Source organism: Oculina patagonica, chromosome 7 (assembly GCF_052425735.1).
Source record: "Oculina patagonica isolate OP01 chromosome 7, crgOcupat, whole genome shotgun sequence".
NCBI classification, from domain to species: Eukaryota; Metazoa; Cnidaria; class Anthozoa; order Scleractinia; family Oculinidae; genus Oculina; species Oculina patagonica.
The window spans coordinates 14,092,672-14,108,072 of record NC_135764.1 but is presented as its reverse complement, the minus strand read 5'-3'; the positions used below and the strand labels follow the sequence as shown (position 1 = coordinate 14,108,072).

The 15,401-nt window shown below is 39.0% G+C and overlaps 2 protein-coding genes across 2 annotated transcripts; both read left to right on the top strand.

Moving 5' to 3' along the window:
- The first annotated feature begins 2,278 nt into the window (after window positions 1-2,278).
- On the top strand, window positions 2,279-3,918 carry LOC144660115 (uncharacterized). The gene has a single exon (XM_078520670.1). It carries the CDS (start codon window positions 3,134-3,136, stop codon window positions 3,596-3,598), a length of 465 nt encoding a protein of 154 aa, XP_078376796.1. The 5' UTR covers window positions 2,279-3,133; the 3' UTR covers window positions 3,599-3,918.
- Window positions 3,919-12,421: 8,503 nt separating this feature from the next.
- On the top strand, window positions 12,422-14,759 carry LOC144660777 (uncharacterized). The gene has a single exon (XM_078521503.1). It carries the CDS (start codon window positions 12,479-12,481, stop codon window positions 13,553-13,555), a length of 1,077 nt encoding a protein of 358 aa, XP_078377629.1. The 5' UTR covers window positions 12,422-12,478; the 3' UTR covers window positions 13,556-14,759.
- Window positions 14,760-15,401: the final 642 nt, after the last annotated feature.

The window sequence follows — 15,401 nt, the reverse complement described above, 5'->3', positions numbered from 1 at the left end:
TTTCAAGTTTCATCATCATCAATTCTCCTCACGCCAGTAGGCGCATAAGGCCATCACGTTTTCTGTCCAACACTCCCTGTTTCGTGCCACCGCTTTGGCTACTTCCCAGCTTGCCCACCCTGCCTTGTTTCTTTCCTTCTCTACTGTCCTTCTCCAAGTTGTCCTTGGCCTCCCTCTCGCTCTTCAACCTTCTGGTGTCCATCCCAATGCTGTGAAGCAGTCGTTCGCACCTTCTCTCCTGAGTATGTGTCCCAACCAGTTCCACCTTCTTCGTCGTACCTCGCAGCTTATGTCATTGACCTCTGCCATTTCAACCACTCTCTTGTTTGTAATTCTTTGCTGCCATCTAATTCTCAGTATCCGCCTCAGTTTACCCGAACGTAATCCGTTTTAATCTTCTCGCGAGCTCGAATTTTGCCCATCGATGCCCCCCTTTTGGCCTTTCTGTGTTTCTTTTGAGTTCTTCTACAGTTTTAAGCCGTCCTTGTGATATTTCAGTTAGTTCTATGACCAGTTGGTCAGTGCCGAAATTGCCTTAAATTGCGTGACATAGCCCCTTTAATTACACTCTTGCGCACCAATTATAATTTGATTACGTAGGTTAAGGTAAGTCTGGGAGTTTTTATATGCTGAAAATTTGAATGTTAATGTGCAAGCTGATCTCGGTTTTACCATGTCCAAACAACAGCACTAAACACAAAGAGAGCATTGCTATGTCTCTTGAATTATCCAGCAAGTTTTTAGTCAATGACTTAGCGTGTTTATAAAACCGTAGTAGGTGACAACTGTGGAATTGTGTTTATGCACTGGGAAGGAATTTTTAGATTACAAAGAATTCAATTGAAACTTGTGTTGCTTCAGGCAGCAGGTAGCAGTAACACATGTTCTCGCTTGCAGCTCCACTGTTCTGTGCGTCAGCTGTCGTTGCTTTAGCTAAAACTATCTAAGACACAAATTGAACTTTACTAGAGTCGAATTTGAAGATTATGTTGACTGGCAAGGACGTTTCAACCAAAATATCTAGCCAGACAATTCGAGCTCAAACGTTAACGGTCGCAAGGGCAAGTTTGCCGCCTCTTGCCCTTACAGAAAACATTATATAGTTTTCTAACTACAATATGCAGTTTTCAACGCCCTCGGTGTCTGAAAAAATATAGACCACTTGTTTTAAAGGCAAACAATCGATTTCAGGCGTTGGAAGAGTAGTTTTGTTATTTTGTCATAATTATCAAAACAGTCAAAATGGCAATAATGGTGAAGCATATCCGCAAAGGAATATCACGCAACGAAAAAGGCTTCTGTAAATTTGCGGAAATAACGAAACACGAACCGGGTACTGTAATGACGGGCCGTGTTTGGGTGAAAAATTAAATGATTTGTGATTTTTTGATCGATTGGACATAAAACAAGTACAAATGTTAATTCAAGTCAAATGGATACAAAATCAATCCATTGTTAAAGATGAATTCCAGTCCGTACTGCGCAATCTCGGCTGCAATGTTTATGTGAGCCTCACACGAAGGGAATGTTTACAAGCAAAACTAAAAATTCCGCGACAAACTTACCTTTTTCTTCATTATTACGCCAGATATCCTTGCAGAACAAATAATAACGAGTAGAAGAACCTTGACGCTATTTCAAACCGACGTTTCAGCTCATCGGAAATTCTTGAACGAAACGAACTGTAATGGAGGACTAAAAAACGTCACGCATGCTGTCACCGAAGTGTAACGTTTCAACGGATTCAAAACAAAAACGTAAACAAACCCCGAGTCTGCGCAGTACGGACTGGAAATCAGCTTTAAACAGACAGATAGCATGAATAGAGAAGTCTTTAATTTGACTTATATAATAACACATTCATAGAATTCTGCAAAATAGTAATGGTAAAGGCATGGCGGTATTTCATCGAGTACTATTTATAGAGGCCTACCATAAACGCTATGACCCGCTTAAGTGCGTCGGAACAGCTTAATTACACTATATCACTTTCCATTTTGCGGCATACGATACTAATGTGATTATACACTTGTCGATTCTTGAATTTAATTGGAGGAAAAATGCTTATTTTCGGCAGCACTCTCAATGCCCGTCAATGCTACCACGTGGGTACCCTTTTGATAAAGAGAGAGAATTTTTATCTTGATAAGACATCTTGATAAAAGTCAAACGGGTTCCGGTTCTCCCAGAGCGCGTATTGTCTGCACTTTTGAAAACTCTCAGTTTTGTTTTTTTAGTTTAGTAGTCTAATTGACCATTGAACCCTGAGGCTACCGTCAGAAGATACTAGAATGCAAATTTTCTGTTGTTCGAAAAAGGCAGTCGTTCAATTTTCCAAGGAATTCTTGAGGTTTTTGATGCACTTTCCTTAACTCAGAAAAAAGCTTGATGTGCATTTTTGCAAGGATTTTTAAATCGGCACACTTTTTTACGTTAGATAATATGAAATTATATGCACAATGTAAAAAATGTTTTCCAGGTCAATGAATAAGCTCCCAGGTTTGTTTACGAAATTTATGTCTTACATCATTAGCGCTACCGCTGTCTTTGTGATAAAGTCTACCAGCGGACAAAAGCTTTGAAATGTTGTATACGCTTGCGAACCGTTAAACAAAGAATTGAAGAGAGCTTTTTCCGGTTGTCTATGTTGATGTTTTTTTAAGAGCTTGAAATGCTTCTCTCCTGCAGCGATTTTGTCCAATTGTTTAATTCAACACCCATGTTGAAAATAAATACGACACATAACATTGACTTCTCTTTGTTTTTCTATACCCAGTTTTGTAAAGGAAGTTTGGATGTTTCATTTCTACGTGGCTTATCTGGTTACCGATAATTTGATTTCACAGTTGAAAACCGCTCGTTTGAGGCTGCAATTCTATACGTGAATGTACGCCTTTGCCGTGTAGGATTGAAGGATTGGTTTTTCCTGTTTGGTATACATTCCTTGGTCCTCGTGGAAAGGGTCATTTTAACCGTCCTAACACAACGCCCGATATGCTAACAAGAACCTTGGATTAAACCGGACTGAAAGTGTGTTTCTTGATTGATAGACGAACAGACAGATTTCAAGACTGCTCCGCTTAAATTCGTTGCCCTTCAAGGCTCTACTACAAGCACTGAATACTAAACGAGTATGGTTGTGGAAAAACCTCGTGATCTGAAACAAACTGAAAGCAGTGAAGCTTTGATTAGAAAGAGAAGGCGTCGTAGAAAGCCACGACTGACCGGTTTAAGCAAGCAAAGGCAGACAGCGAATGCTCGCGAACGTTCCCGCATGAGAAGTATCAGCGCTGCCATGCTACAACTCCGATATCACCTCCCTTCATCGTTCGCCCCAAAAGAGAAAAAACTCTCGAAAATACAGACATTGCGCTTCGCCATTCGCTACATTGGAGATCTGTGGGAAGTCCTTCAGAGAAGCGAAGACTCAGACACTGAAACAAGCTCTGCTGAGAGCGAGTCTAAACCCGAGAAAGACGACCTAGTTGAAGAAACCACTGAACGGGAACGACCAAGAGCAAAAAGGTGTTTCAAGCTTGAACGAGACAGAACACCGTGTATGTATTTTAAACAAGCCATGCCACAAACCTGCGTTTGATGTTCAGTTTAAATCATATGGAGAGTACTTTAATCGGTTTTAAAACGTATCTACTAAACGTGTCCCTTGCACAATGAAAGTAATGATGTTTTAATCGATAGATATGTAATTGCTTAAGACTTAAATCGTCGCCTCTTCTTAGATTAATACATACTTGACTTTTAATAGAATTTGTAAACTTTTGAGGACGTTGGTTTGACGGAATGGTGTAAATAGTTTTTGCTTCGAAGTTTTAACCGAAAGTTTTCCAAAGAGAGGCATATGAACAACTTATATCAACATAGCAATATATTAAACCTTGTGAACCGTTGAAAACTCAAGAGGATTAAAGAAGTGTTGTTTTAATTAGTAATTGATCTTTTCGAATGGAAAGGACTTCTAAAGTCAAGTTACCTTTCCGCCATGTCGTTTAAACTGTCAACACTCTCTGATCAACAGGAAATTACATTGTATGGTTTAAAACAAAGATTTCGGATATTGCGGTTTTAATATCACAAGTTATTTTTGAGCTGAGCTGAGGTTATGGTGTTTGGTGTTTTGAGCTTACAATATCGTTTTGTTTTCAGTTATGATATAACTTATAGTATACCGTAAAATTCTAGTTATATGCTTATACAACTTCGTAATGGGTGGGCCTATAAAGGGGGTGGGGGGTTAGCCTATATCGGGGTGGTGGGGGAGGGAGTAAGAGGCTTATCAGCGATATAAAATATGTTTGAATGTACAGTGTAGTCTTGAAGTGTACAGTGTAATTTCGAAACGTACAGTGAAGCCTAACTGTTTTTCTGTACTCTTGACTTGCGTTATTTTTTTCCTCTTTTATTTGAAGTTGTGCGATGTTCTGTGTTGCGACATTAGTGAGAAAATAATAGGAGGGGGGGGGGGGAAATGGATATACGCGGGGGCTGCTTGTAACCATAGGTCAACAATAGTTTTTTTGTAAGCGGCCAGATGGGAATTAGACGCGAGGCAGGGGGAGGGGGTGGGTGTTTTTCTTTACTATGTTCTTTTTACACGAAAGCAGAATATGAATAGTTCGTTTTCCGTTTGAATTCGCTTTCTGTGCGATACGTAAGGCTACCAATTAGTAAATGATTGACTTTAAGTGCCGCCGATTTCGTGAATCCTTTTAATCGCGCTTCTATTTACAACTGAAATTCAACAGTAAATTATGCAAGAGTTTTATGAATCAGTGTAAAGTATTGTTAAGAGTTAAGTGGATTAAGTACTTGAGAGGTTGGTTAATGGGGCGATATTTCCATTTAGAATGTTTTCGCTCGACCAAAGAGATTTGGGTTTTCAAGCAAAAATTCGGAAAATGGCAACCATCCGCGCAAAACACTATTACAACAGGTTTTAGAAAAGGCCGCGGCTAAGCAGAACAAATCTCAAATGCCAAGTCTCTGTGACCACGTGAAATTAGCGTGTTGTCAGCCAACAGATGTATTGTCTACCTAAGAGTTATCTTGTTAGCACTTTGTCAGCATTGTGAATAGTGTGTAAACAACGCGAATAATACGGACAGCCAACGCTTTCACGCTAAACACGACTTTTATTTGTAAAATTGTTTGACACACTGCCGATCACCCCGGCACATGGGTTCCGCACGGCTAAACTTGTGAATATTATCCTGGTTTCTAAAACAAAGATGTCGCTATATCTCGTCTAGATTGTTACCTTATAAGATTTAACAAATTGTCTTCATATTGAGTGTAAAATCAATCATAGGGTACGATAATGGAAAATTAATAGCTAACATTAGCTAGAATAGGATAAACGTAGTTGATGGCTTGCTTATTAAAAGTTCATTAAACAAAACTTTAACGAAATAAATAGCCGTAAACAATAACACTTCGCGAAAAGCTATACATGGTTTAGACTTTACCACCTGTTGAAAACAATGGCTTATTTTAACGTCTCAACCCTTTATTCAACCGGCATTTTGCCCCGAGGGTTTAAAAAAGTCGTGCTGTGCTATTCATACCATCAAGTCGCCGTATAAAGTCTTATGATTGATCACACTGGCTCTAAAGTGATGGTCGTGATTGAAACGGGTAATTTAGAAATTCCGCTGTCGGCTCGGGATAACGAAGTACATATTGTACTTTATGATGATTTACGAGTTAATAACAATTATTTGGCTTGTTATTAAAGCTTACTTAGGTGATTAGCGGCGTGTTGGAAGACAATGGACCGCTTTGTGCAAGATGATGTTTTAAAATTGAGGCTAACAAGATGAGCTCGATGCGAAAGTGTCTCTGATACTTTGCGCGTTCATCGAGAGGCGAGACGTGTCATCTTACACTGTTAAATCAGTTGTAAACGGTTAGCTGTGTTTAACTGTTTGTTTAAGAAGCTTTCGTAGTTATTCTTTCCATTATACCTCGTGTCCCTTCTAACTGAGCAGAGCTTATTCTTTATGTGTTTTTGTTATTACGAACACAACTAATTACTAAAATATGAAAACGTGTAACTCGCTTTATATAATTGTTCTCGCGAAATAAAAGCGTGTTGCCTTTGGGGCGATAAGTTTCATTGTCTAATATCAAACGCTTGAATCACTGGTCGTACAAAAACTTCCATTTCTAATTAGAGCATTCGGATTAATTATACAGTAAAAAACCCGTAAAAAAAACCGTAAAAAAACTAGTGGATTAAGGTCGCGGGGGACACCTTATGCACGAAGTGCAACGACTGACATCGACAACTTAATTAACGAGCGAGTATTTGCATAAAAATACGAGCGCGCGTGTGATTTGATGTGTTCGCGTATGGAATTGTTTGTGAACAAAATGTTTACTCATTAAGCAATAGAGGACTTTTTCCGTGTTTACATAGCCTCATCTAAACACGAGGGGGGTTGGGAGAATTCGAGACAGTTATGCAAACCCGAGACGCAGTCTCGGGTTTGCATAACTTTCGAGAATTCTCCCAACCACCCGAGTGTTTAGATGAGGCTATGTAAACACGGAAAAAAGTCCTCTATTGCTTTTATAAAATATTTTTTTCAAAAACAATTCGAAAAATGAAGGGGATTTGGTTTATTTACTTCTTGATTGAAATAGATTTTCTCAAAACGCGCATTTGACAACACGTGAACCAATCAAAATTCGTGTTATAAGAGTTCAAGTAAAATTTGTGGCAAGTAGCGCCGTGTCGACGAAAGCGATTCCACGTAAATCTTACAGAAAAATACGGAAAGTTTGGCAAAAACTAAAAGAAATGCTAAAAAATACGGCTCTGTAAAGAAAGAACTTCAAGGTGAGGAGTTTATTTTAGCTGGAAATGAATGTCACTGTGCTTGATCGCTCTCAGGAAAGTGAAGTGAACTTGCCTGAATGATTTGGCAGCCCGATAACACGGTTGAAAAGTCTCATCGTGTCTTGTGAAGTTTTGCTGGATAATTAGGAATCATAGCACAAGCAGCGGATCTAGCGAGGTCGGTAGCAATGGTATGCATTTATTGTACCTTAATTTTTTCAGATAGTGATCTAAACGGGTCCAGTTTCTTCTACTGTCGTTTCCTCCGTCTTTGTAATGTGCTTCAAGCGTTGAATAAACTTCAAATTGACAACAAATTCTGCTTTGGTTTTCTGACAAATATTTACATTCTTTCGTCTTCCCCAAGCCCATTTTGAATGAAAAAAGTTCACGACTATTATTGCCAATGTAACAGTAGAATTTTTACGCTGGGAAAGTCTCAGAGAAAATATATTTTAAGCGTCATTTTAATCGCATTTTAAGCAGATTTGCCGGTAAAAACACAGCAACCGATCGGCCGTGCAAAGTTTAAGTTTGTAGCTTATAGTTTCGTTTGCGTTGACCTATATTTTTTTATAATAAAGAATGACTTGTAGGGAATTTTATTGTAGTACTTAAACGCAAAAATTTACTTAAAAAATGTTTACTGCGTATTTTGTTGCATATTTTGTCGTTCGCTTGAGCTCCCTCCAGGCAAAGCGCTGTGGTTCTTCTTTCTTTTGCTTTTTTTCTCGGGCTCATATGGGAAGAGAAAGCCGGAACACATATCAAAATTTGGTATTGTTTTCCAATTCTTTAATATCGTACTTGAAATTACTTTGCAAGTCTTTTTGGCAGTTTTATAATGTTTTTAAATTGTGCCGGGAAACACAGAAAGCGTGACTTCACAACCGTGTTTACATACTCTCATCTCAACTCACCTATCGACCAATGAGAGCGCGCGTACTATCTTAATTATTTTATAAAAAGCTGATGTAGGGCTCTGAAAAATACCCATGTTTCTTTGATTTTTTGTTTTATTTCTAAAACAAAGATGTTAGAACTCTTAAGAGATTTTTTTACGTTTATATAGATTGAAGGAAGTCTATGGCCTAATATTCATACTAACAAAATTCTCGATTTTGATTGGTTCTGCGCGCGCCTATTTGTCGCGTAATCGGCGCGCGATCACGTGGGTGTCCAATTACAGGTATCCAATTTGAGCAACTTCAAATTGGATACCTGTAATTGGACACCTACGCCATCCGCGTGTCAATCACGCGCATTTGAATGGGTTTTTTCTTTCTGTTTTCTAACTTTTTGTGCAACGAATTGAATTTACCTTTGACTTTTTCTTACAGAAAAGGTTCCTAAAGACTTCCAAACCTCGAATTTTGTTATTGACACGATTAATTAGTAATTGGACCTCGTGTCGTACAATTCAGAGAGTAATCGTGCTCGTAACTTCAAATCGTCCTCGCGCTGCGCGCTCGGCCGATTTCGAAATTACTCGTCCGATTAGTATACGTAATTGGACTACATGCTGTCCAATTTGGAAATAATTTGATGAAAAAAAAAACGAGGGCAGCCAAAATTGGACGAGGCCGTAGGCCGAGTCCAATTTGGCTGTCAGAGGAATTTTTTGAATCTAATTATTTCCAAAATTGGACAAGCATGTAGTCCGGTTACATATTAATTATATAGCTTGTAGTCAGTCAATCCAGCATAAACAATAAACTTATGTCCAGAACGGGAAAAGCATTCAACAATAGTAGGCATAACACAGCACATGCAACTCACTCAGAGCATTGTCTTCACAAATAAAACTTAAACAAAACAGTGCAATTTTATTCACCTGAGTTTGCGAAGCTTGCTACAAAGTGAGTGAAAACACTGCATCAATCAATGAAAGTCGTAAACAAAGTGTCCGAAGAGCTTTACAACTTCTTGAATCTGACATACTCCTTTCCACTATCTCGTTCGTACTTCATCGCCGTCTTTTCTTTTCGAATTTCAGCAAAAAACAACAAAGAATTGCATCTAGCTCATGCCTCATGGCGATGAATATCTGACAGATTTCTTGCTTCGCTTCGCTGCATTTACGTTTACCCAAGTTTTGTACTATTGGAGGTGTTTTGCTCTTGGTTTTTGCTTCTTAGTGTAGCAAGCTCCTCTTCTGACAACGTAGAAAATTTCTCTTTGTTGTTTCTATTGCTGAAAAGCTCAAAAGGAATAGAAAAACGTAGCAAACTTGCTCCATAAAATTCCGCCATTGTCGACTCACAATGCGACCAGTTTACAGCGCTGACGCTATGCTTTGTGCTAATTGGCTAATATCCATCACATGTTGTGTTTTCTTCGATTTGATTGGCCGAGACGATAAGATTAAATTGGACAGATTGTGAATTTTACCAAAAAATCCTAATTGAAACTATCCAAATTTAATCCCAAATTGGACAGTTCCCAGAAATTAAGGAAAAATAGCTGTGCTGACAATATAGGATTTACTGACGGCTATATAATTACTCCCTGAATTGTACTCCACTCTGTCCAATTACTATTACTAATCGTATCTATAACAAAATTCTCGTTTTTGATTGGTTCTGCGCGCGATAACGTGGGTGTCCAATTACAGGTATCCAATTTGAGCAACTTCAAATTGGATACCTGTAATTGGACACCTACGCCATCCGCGCATGCGCATTTAAATGGGTTTTTTCTTGGTGTTTTCTAACTTTTTGTGCAACCAACTGAATTTACCTTTGACTTTTTCTCACAGAAAAGGTTCCTAAAGACTTCCTAACCTCGCATTTTGTTATTGACACGATTAATTAGTAATTGGACCTCGTGTCGTACAATTCAGAGAGTAATCGCTGCGCGCTCGGCCGATTTCGAAATGACTCGCCCGATTACTCCCTGAATTGTACTCCACTCAGTCCAATTACTATTACAAATTTGAATATATCTGCAACTCAGATAGAGTAATCACAACAATATTCACAGATAAACAATCGTGTCTTTTTTTAAAACGCATTGTTCACACCAGTAAAGCGTGGAATATAATTACCATAATTACCATTTGGAAGAGACACCTTCGGAAATCTCAAAGGGGGTCTCAATGGGGTTAGCCGTTAGCCGTAAAACGGCCAAAAATTTAACCGTTAGGCGTAAAAATTGGTAAATTTTAACCGTTAGCCGTAAAATATGTTAACCGTAAAAAATCGGTCAGTAATTATAAATAAACCAAACTAGTTCACTTCATCGTCCCAGAACGGCCCTGAGACCTAAAATATGTTTTTCAACAATGGAAATTAATTTTTAACTTTTTAAAACAATGAAAATTAACTTTAAACATTTGTTAACCGTTATGGAAATAAATTAACCGTTAGCCGTAAAAAAGCCAAAATTTTAACTGTTAACCGTTTAAGTCGCCACCCCATTGAGACCCTCTAACAAGTTATCACATGATTTTTCTCGTAGAATTTGGGATAAATCAGCACTCGTAAATTTTTTCAAATTGCACTCGCCCTACGGGCTTGTGCAATTTTGTTAGCCTTGAAAAATTTACTCGTGCTGATTTATCCCAAATTGCAATCGAAATCATGCGATTACCTATACAATTTCTGCGCAGTTAGGATGCGCAACAACCTCTGACAAAATCTGTTCATTTTGTTTTTTAAGATAGGACACAATATTTTTGCCACCCTGTTTTACTGACAAGATAACCCAGACATCACGTCCTGTTTTCAAGTTAAGAATATTAAATAAAAGTTATGAGTAGTTTTGTTTAGTTTTATATCTCCACTTATATAACTTTATATATATAGATTACTTCATAGAAAATGCGCCGTACGGATTTATATTCACGAGTTGCAAAATTTTGGGAAACGAACGAGTGAGCGTAGCGAACGAGTGAGTTTTCCAAAGTTTTGCAACGAGTGAATAAAAATCCGTACAAAGCACTTTCTATGCTGTAATTTGTTTATTATATATATAACGAGAATTCAACCATTGAGCACTTTACGCCGATTTTTCCAGTTCATAACCTTTATCATACAACAGTTAACGGCGCGAGAAAACAAAGCTGCAAATGCACATAGCTTTACAAGCGAATTCGCTATTATGTATTTTAATAATTTAAAAGAAAAATTACTGGCGACAAACTCTCCTAGACAAGAACTTTATTTAAATAAATACACTGCGTTGCATTTATAAACTTCGTATCGCATCGAGGAAACTTCGCCACAAGCGAATAAACTACTGGCGAATCAACTGGCGAATTTTGAACAAATTGTGACAACACAAGGAGTCGGTTAATTAAACTATAATTACGACGTAAATCCAATTAAAAAATACAATTTACTTTACCAGGACGATCCCAAGAGTGCCTGAATACTCTTAGAAAGTCCGCGGATGTGTTGTAAGTTCCGATGAAAGTCTTGTCTTCAATTCGCTTTCACTTATCGACACTTCGCCTTCGCCTGTCTTCACGTCGCCTTTAAGGAGTGATTTTTATCACTGCTGTATTCTTTAGGTTTTTCTTAGCGTTTTTCTGTTGGCTTGCATTTCCATTAAGTTCTTAAAAGGCAAAGTTTTGTAAAGAAACAAAACGTGTAGCCATGTTTTCAAAGCATAAACTGCCGTCGAGAGCAAACTTGCCGCTCGCTTTCTCAACCTCGTTGGAAACCATTTTAATTCTCGCGCTGATTGGTTTAGTCGTACTACTCTAGATGCTGATTGGTTATATTTTCCTTCCTTGGCAACTTTTGAGCAACAAATTGATATAAAACCGATCTAAACCATAAAAGGTCGTTTCATTTCGAATGATGTTATTAAAACTAAGGATATACAATAAAATGACAATAAAATAACACTTGCTTTACGCCCGCGAAATCTGGACAGCAGCTTTCTATCTAACTGGCGCTTAAATCCAGCGGTTACTCGCTGCAACATAGAGCCTGCCGCCGGCCACCTTGGTATTTAAAGTGCGAGTAATAGACGCTGGGGCAACTATTAGTAAACTTGCAAGCGCTTCAATTTCTAGAAAATGCAAAATTCACTCTAGAGAGCAAGCAACTTTTCTAAATTTTGGTGGCAACTTTTTGATATTTAAGCAACTTTAGAGCAACTTTTGAGTACATTGTGAAGCAACTTTTCCTGAATTTACCGGCACAATCTATTCATGCCTACATTCTACCTACCTCCCCCCACCCCACCACCACCACTCTTCACCCCATCGGCCATTTCCTGTTTTGATATTCGCTCCAGCCCCCAGAGTGATTGCTATTTGGATGGACTGAGGGCTCTGGGAACAAGAATATCAGTATTTTCCTCTTTCGTTTTCAGGTCTTTTCACGAATCCCTCGACATTCAGACAAATACTACTGATACATCAGACGAAAAAAGAAACACCGGGTAGTTTTCGAAATGTCGACGGTTCCCGAAAGATTTCCTGCTTCACTGCCACTCCTGGATGCTACGTGGAACCATTATGGCTCAGTTGAACTTCGTGTTTTGAACCATGACAACATTAACAGCGAAACGTCGACCAGCGAAACCGGAAGAGAACTGTCGAACGTTGACCACTTGGAGAAAAGAACAACTCAAGTCTTCAAGGCGCTGCAGGTACTGGGCCTCGTTATGGGAGAGAGATCAAGAAGATTAGGATGCTTGTTCATCCGGCTGATTGCTGTGATAGCCTGGATGCCGGCAACGTTTCTTTCGATTTGCGTGGCGAAAAACCCCATCATGTCCTCACCGAGCGGTTTACCGACAGTTTTGCTTTTCTCGGGACTTGCTCTTTCACATCATTTCGGAGCTCTGTACGTATTCAGACATCGTGGACGACTTCGAAGGAACGTTTACTTGGCGATCGAACGAGCAAACTTTTGTCGAACCTGTGTGATCGTGATATCAGTATTTGGCATTTTAACCTTAACGTATCTCGTTCTACTTGTCTACTTGTACGCCACGCAACCTATTCATCCATTCCCATGGCTTCAGATTTTCGTTATTTATTTCCTGGGTTACATTTACTGTGCCTCAGCGAGCGTAGCAATGAATCTGATGTTCAGTGCAGTTTGCGCCGCTATCAATATCCGGATCAATGATTTCAAGTGTAAGTTCCGAAACTGGTCGGAGGGTCTGCGAGAGGCCCTCAACGAGTACCAGGAACTCTGCAATTTCATGCACCATGAAGTCGAGGCAATAAAATGGTGGTTGTTGGTCAATGTCATTAGCTTTTTCGTCATATGGCTTGTCGATTTCCATCTCTGGCAGAACCTGGCATCAGAAGCAGGAGAAAAAAACGTGGTGAGGTTAGTGTTCTACAACTGCTCCTTGAGGGAGCCGCTTCCAGCGCCCAAGCTGACGCTTCCTGACGGACTGATCACCGGCTGTGAAATGCTCTTCTCCTCCTTAGTCTTCTTCTTCTTCATTTTTCCGCTGTACTGGGCTGCCATGGTAAACGTACACTGTAATAAGTTCCGTGAATGGGTCAACTGTACGCGGGTGCAGACGGACGACAGGCCCCTAGGCCACTTCAGCATCACCTCTCTGGATTTCTTCATCAACCGTGTCCAGGTGGCCAGCTACTTTGCTTTCAAGCTTAAGCTGTGCGGTATTAACGTGACAAAGGTGGTGATTTTCGTGACAGGTTTTATGACAACAGTGCGGTTTGTCATGGACATCATGATGAAAAAGCTGCTTCATTCTTAGATTCCTCATACTGTTAGGTATGTTAAAAAAGATTGAGAGAGTAAGGACAGAACAAACAAGCACTAGAGTTGACACAAAGATTAGAATAATCTCGTTTGTTCGCTAGCACCCATTGCGTTCTTATTGCTTTAGTGCACTCTCATTGTTATCAAAAAATCAGTCCTTAATAATGGTTCCTCTCGACGCAAATTAACCACGTGACTTCAGAGGGAGTATGCTTACGACATTGCAGCTAAGGGCGTCTTTCTTTGCAACATACGCGTATAGCCGTCGAATTTGCCCGTTGGAATTTTTAATTGCTTTTTATACTCGAAAACAATAAAAAATCCAACGAGCAAATGCGACGAATATACGCGTATGTTGCAAATAAATACACCCTTAAGGCCCTGTCCACGCTGACCCGGGTAAATTTGAAAGTGCATTTTTTTTTTGGATAGGCCAACCTCCCACACTGAAACGGCGTTTTCGGTCACCGAAAACGGAATTTTCCAAAAAACACTCTCCAAAGTGGGTAAATTTGACAACGCCGTCCAGGTGGTGTAGTGTGGATGGCGAATACGGGCGAAAACGGGACTTTTTGAAAACGCTAACGTCAAATAGTCATGTGATCTTTGCCTAAACAAAAGGTTTTATTAGCTTAACAATAGCTATGTGCATGCGTTATAACTCTGCGTGCGATGAAGCGTATCGTTTTCAAATTTACCTGGGTTAATAAGGACGGAAAGCATTTTTAACGGCGTTTTCAAGCTTCTCCATTTTCAAATTTACCCGGGTTAATGTGGACAGGGCCTAACCTTAGTCTGTTAGTTAAACACTTGAATATGAGTTTTTTAGGCGCTTTTGTTAAAAAAAAGTAAAGAAAAATGAACGGATAAGTCAGAATGCAACATGATTTTAGCGTGGATACTGCAATATTTGAGGCCCCATTAGGGGTTTTAGGGATACGGGATATTAAGAAAAGAGATTGTAAGATATCGAACTTCAAAGTTTTACAGGAATTAATGGGATACGGGATACTTAGGCCAAAAATAAATGGGATATGGGATACTTTGCTGTAGCGGGGATCGGGGTGAAGGATAATGTGTAGTCTTGTTTGTAGCGGCTTCGCGGAGAAAAAAACTGTTTTCAGTTCATCGATTGGGACGTTGATAATTTTCTTTTATGTAATCCAAAAGGTATGCCTTTTCTAATAATAAACTAGAGTGTAAGCTTGAAATAACCAGTTTAAGATTGAAATAAAAAGCTGTTTTCTTTTCCATTCTGTCGCTTTTGAACCATACGTTAAGGCCTTATTATCTAAGGTATTTTAGAAATTCTATACTTTACAACATTAAAATTATTTGTTTCATTAGTACATATTGACCATAGTAGACACTCATTTTAACACGTGAGCACCGAAAACCGCCAAAGTCCTTCTAAATCAAAAGACAAAAACAATAAATCCTAATAAACATTTGAGCTAACAAGACCATAACGAGAAACATAATTGCTTCTATAACTAAAGCGTTATGTTGCATATAAAACTCTTTTAATCAACTTCCTTATGTTTTGGAATGAATATAAAATCAGACAAAAATATCAACAAACAAATTCTCCTAACTGGTCCCATACCTCTCTTTTGATATGGTTGGGAGAAGTTACACTTGGAGGTAATTTTCTTATATCAACCCTCTAAACCCTGAATATCAACAAGCAAATTTTCCTAGCTGATCACCGCATAACTCTTATGGTAAGGCTGGGGGAAGTTACCAGGAGGTCACATACGTTATTTAATGGCCGGCAGATCACAATTCGCCAGGGTTAGAGGTAATGAGATCTGCTTATCAATATTAGGGCCCAAAGGGGG

Excerpts from the sequence above, each read along its gene's own strand:
- LOC144660115 (XM_078520670.1), top strand. The coding sequence starts at position 3,134 with ATGGTTGTGGAAAAACCTCGTGATCTGAAACAAACTGAAAGCAGTGAA.
- LOC144660777 (XM_078521503.1), top strand. The coding sequence starts at position 12,479 with ATGGGAGAGAGATCAAGAAGATTAGGATGCTTGTTCATCCGGCTGATT.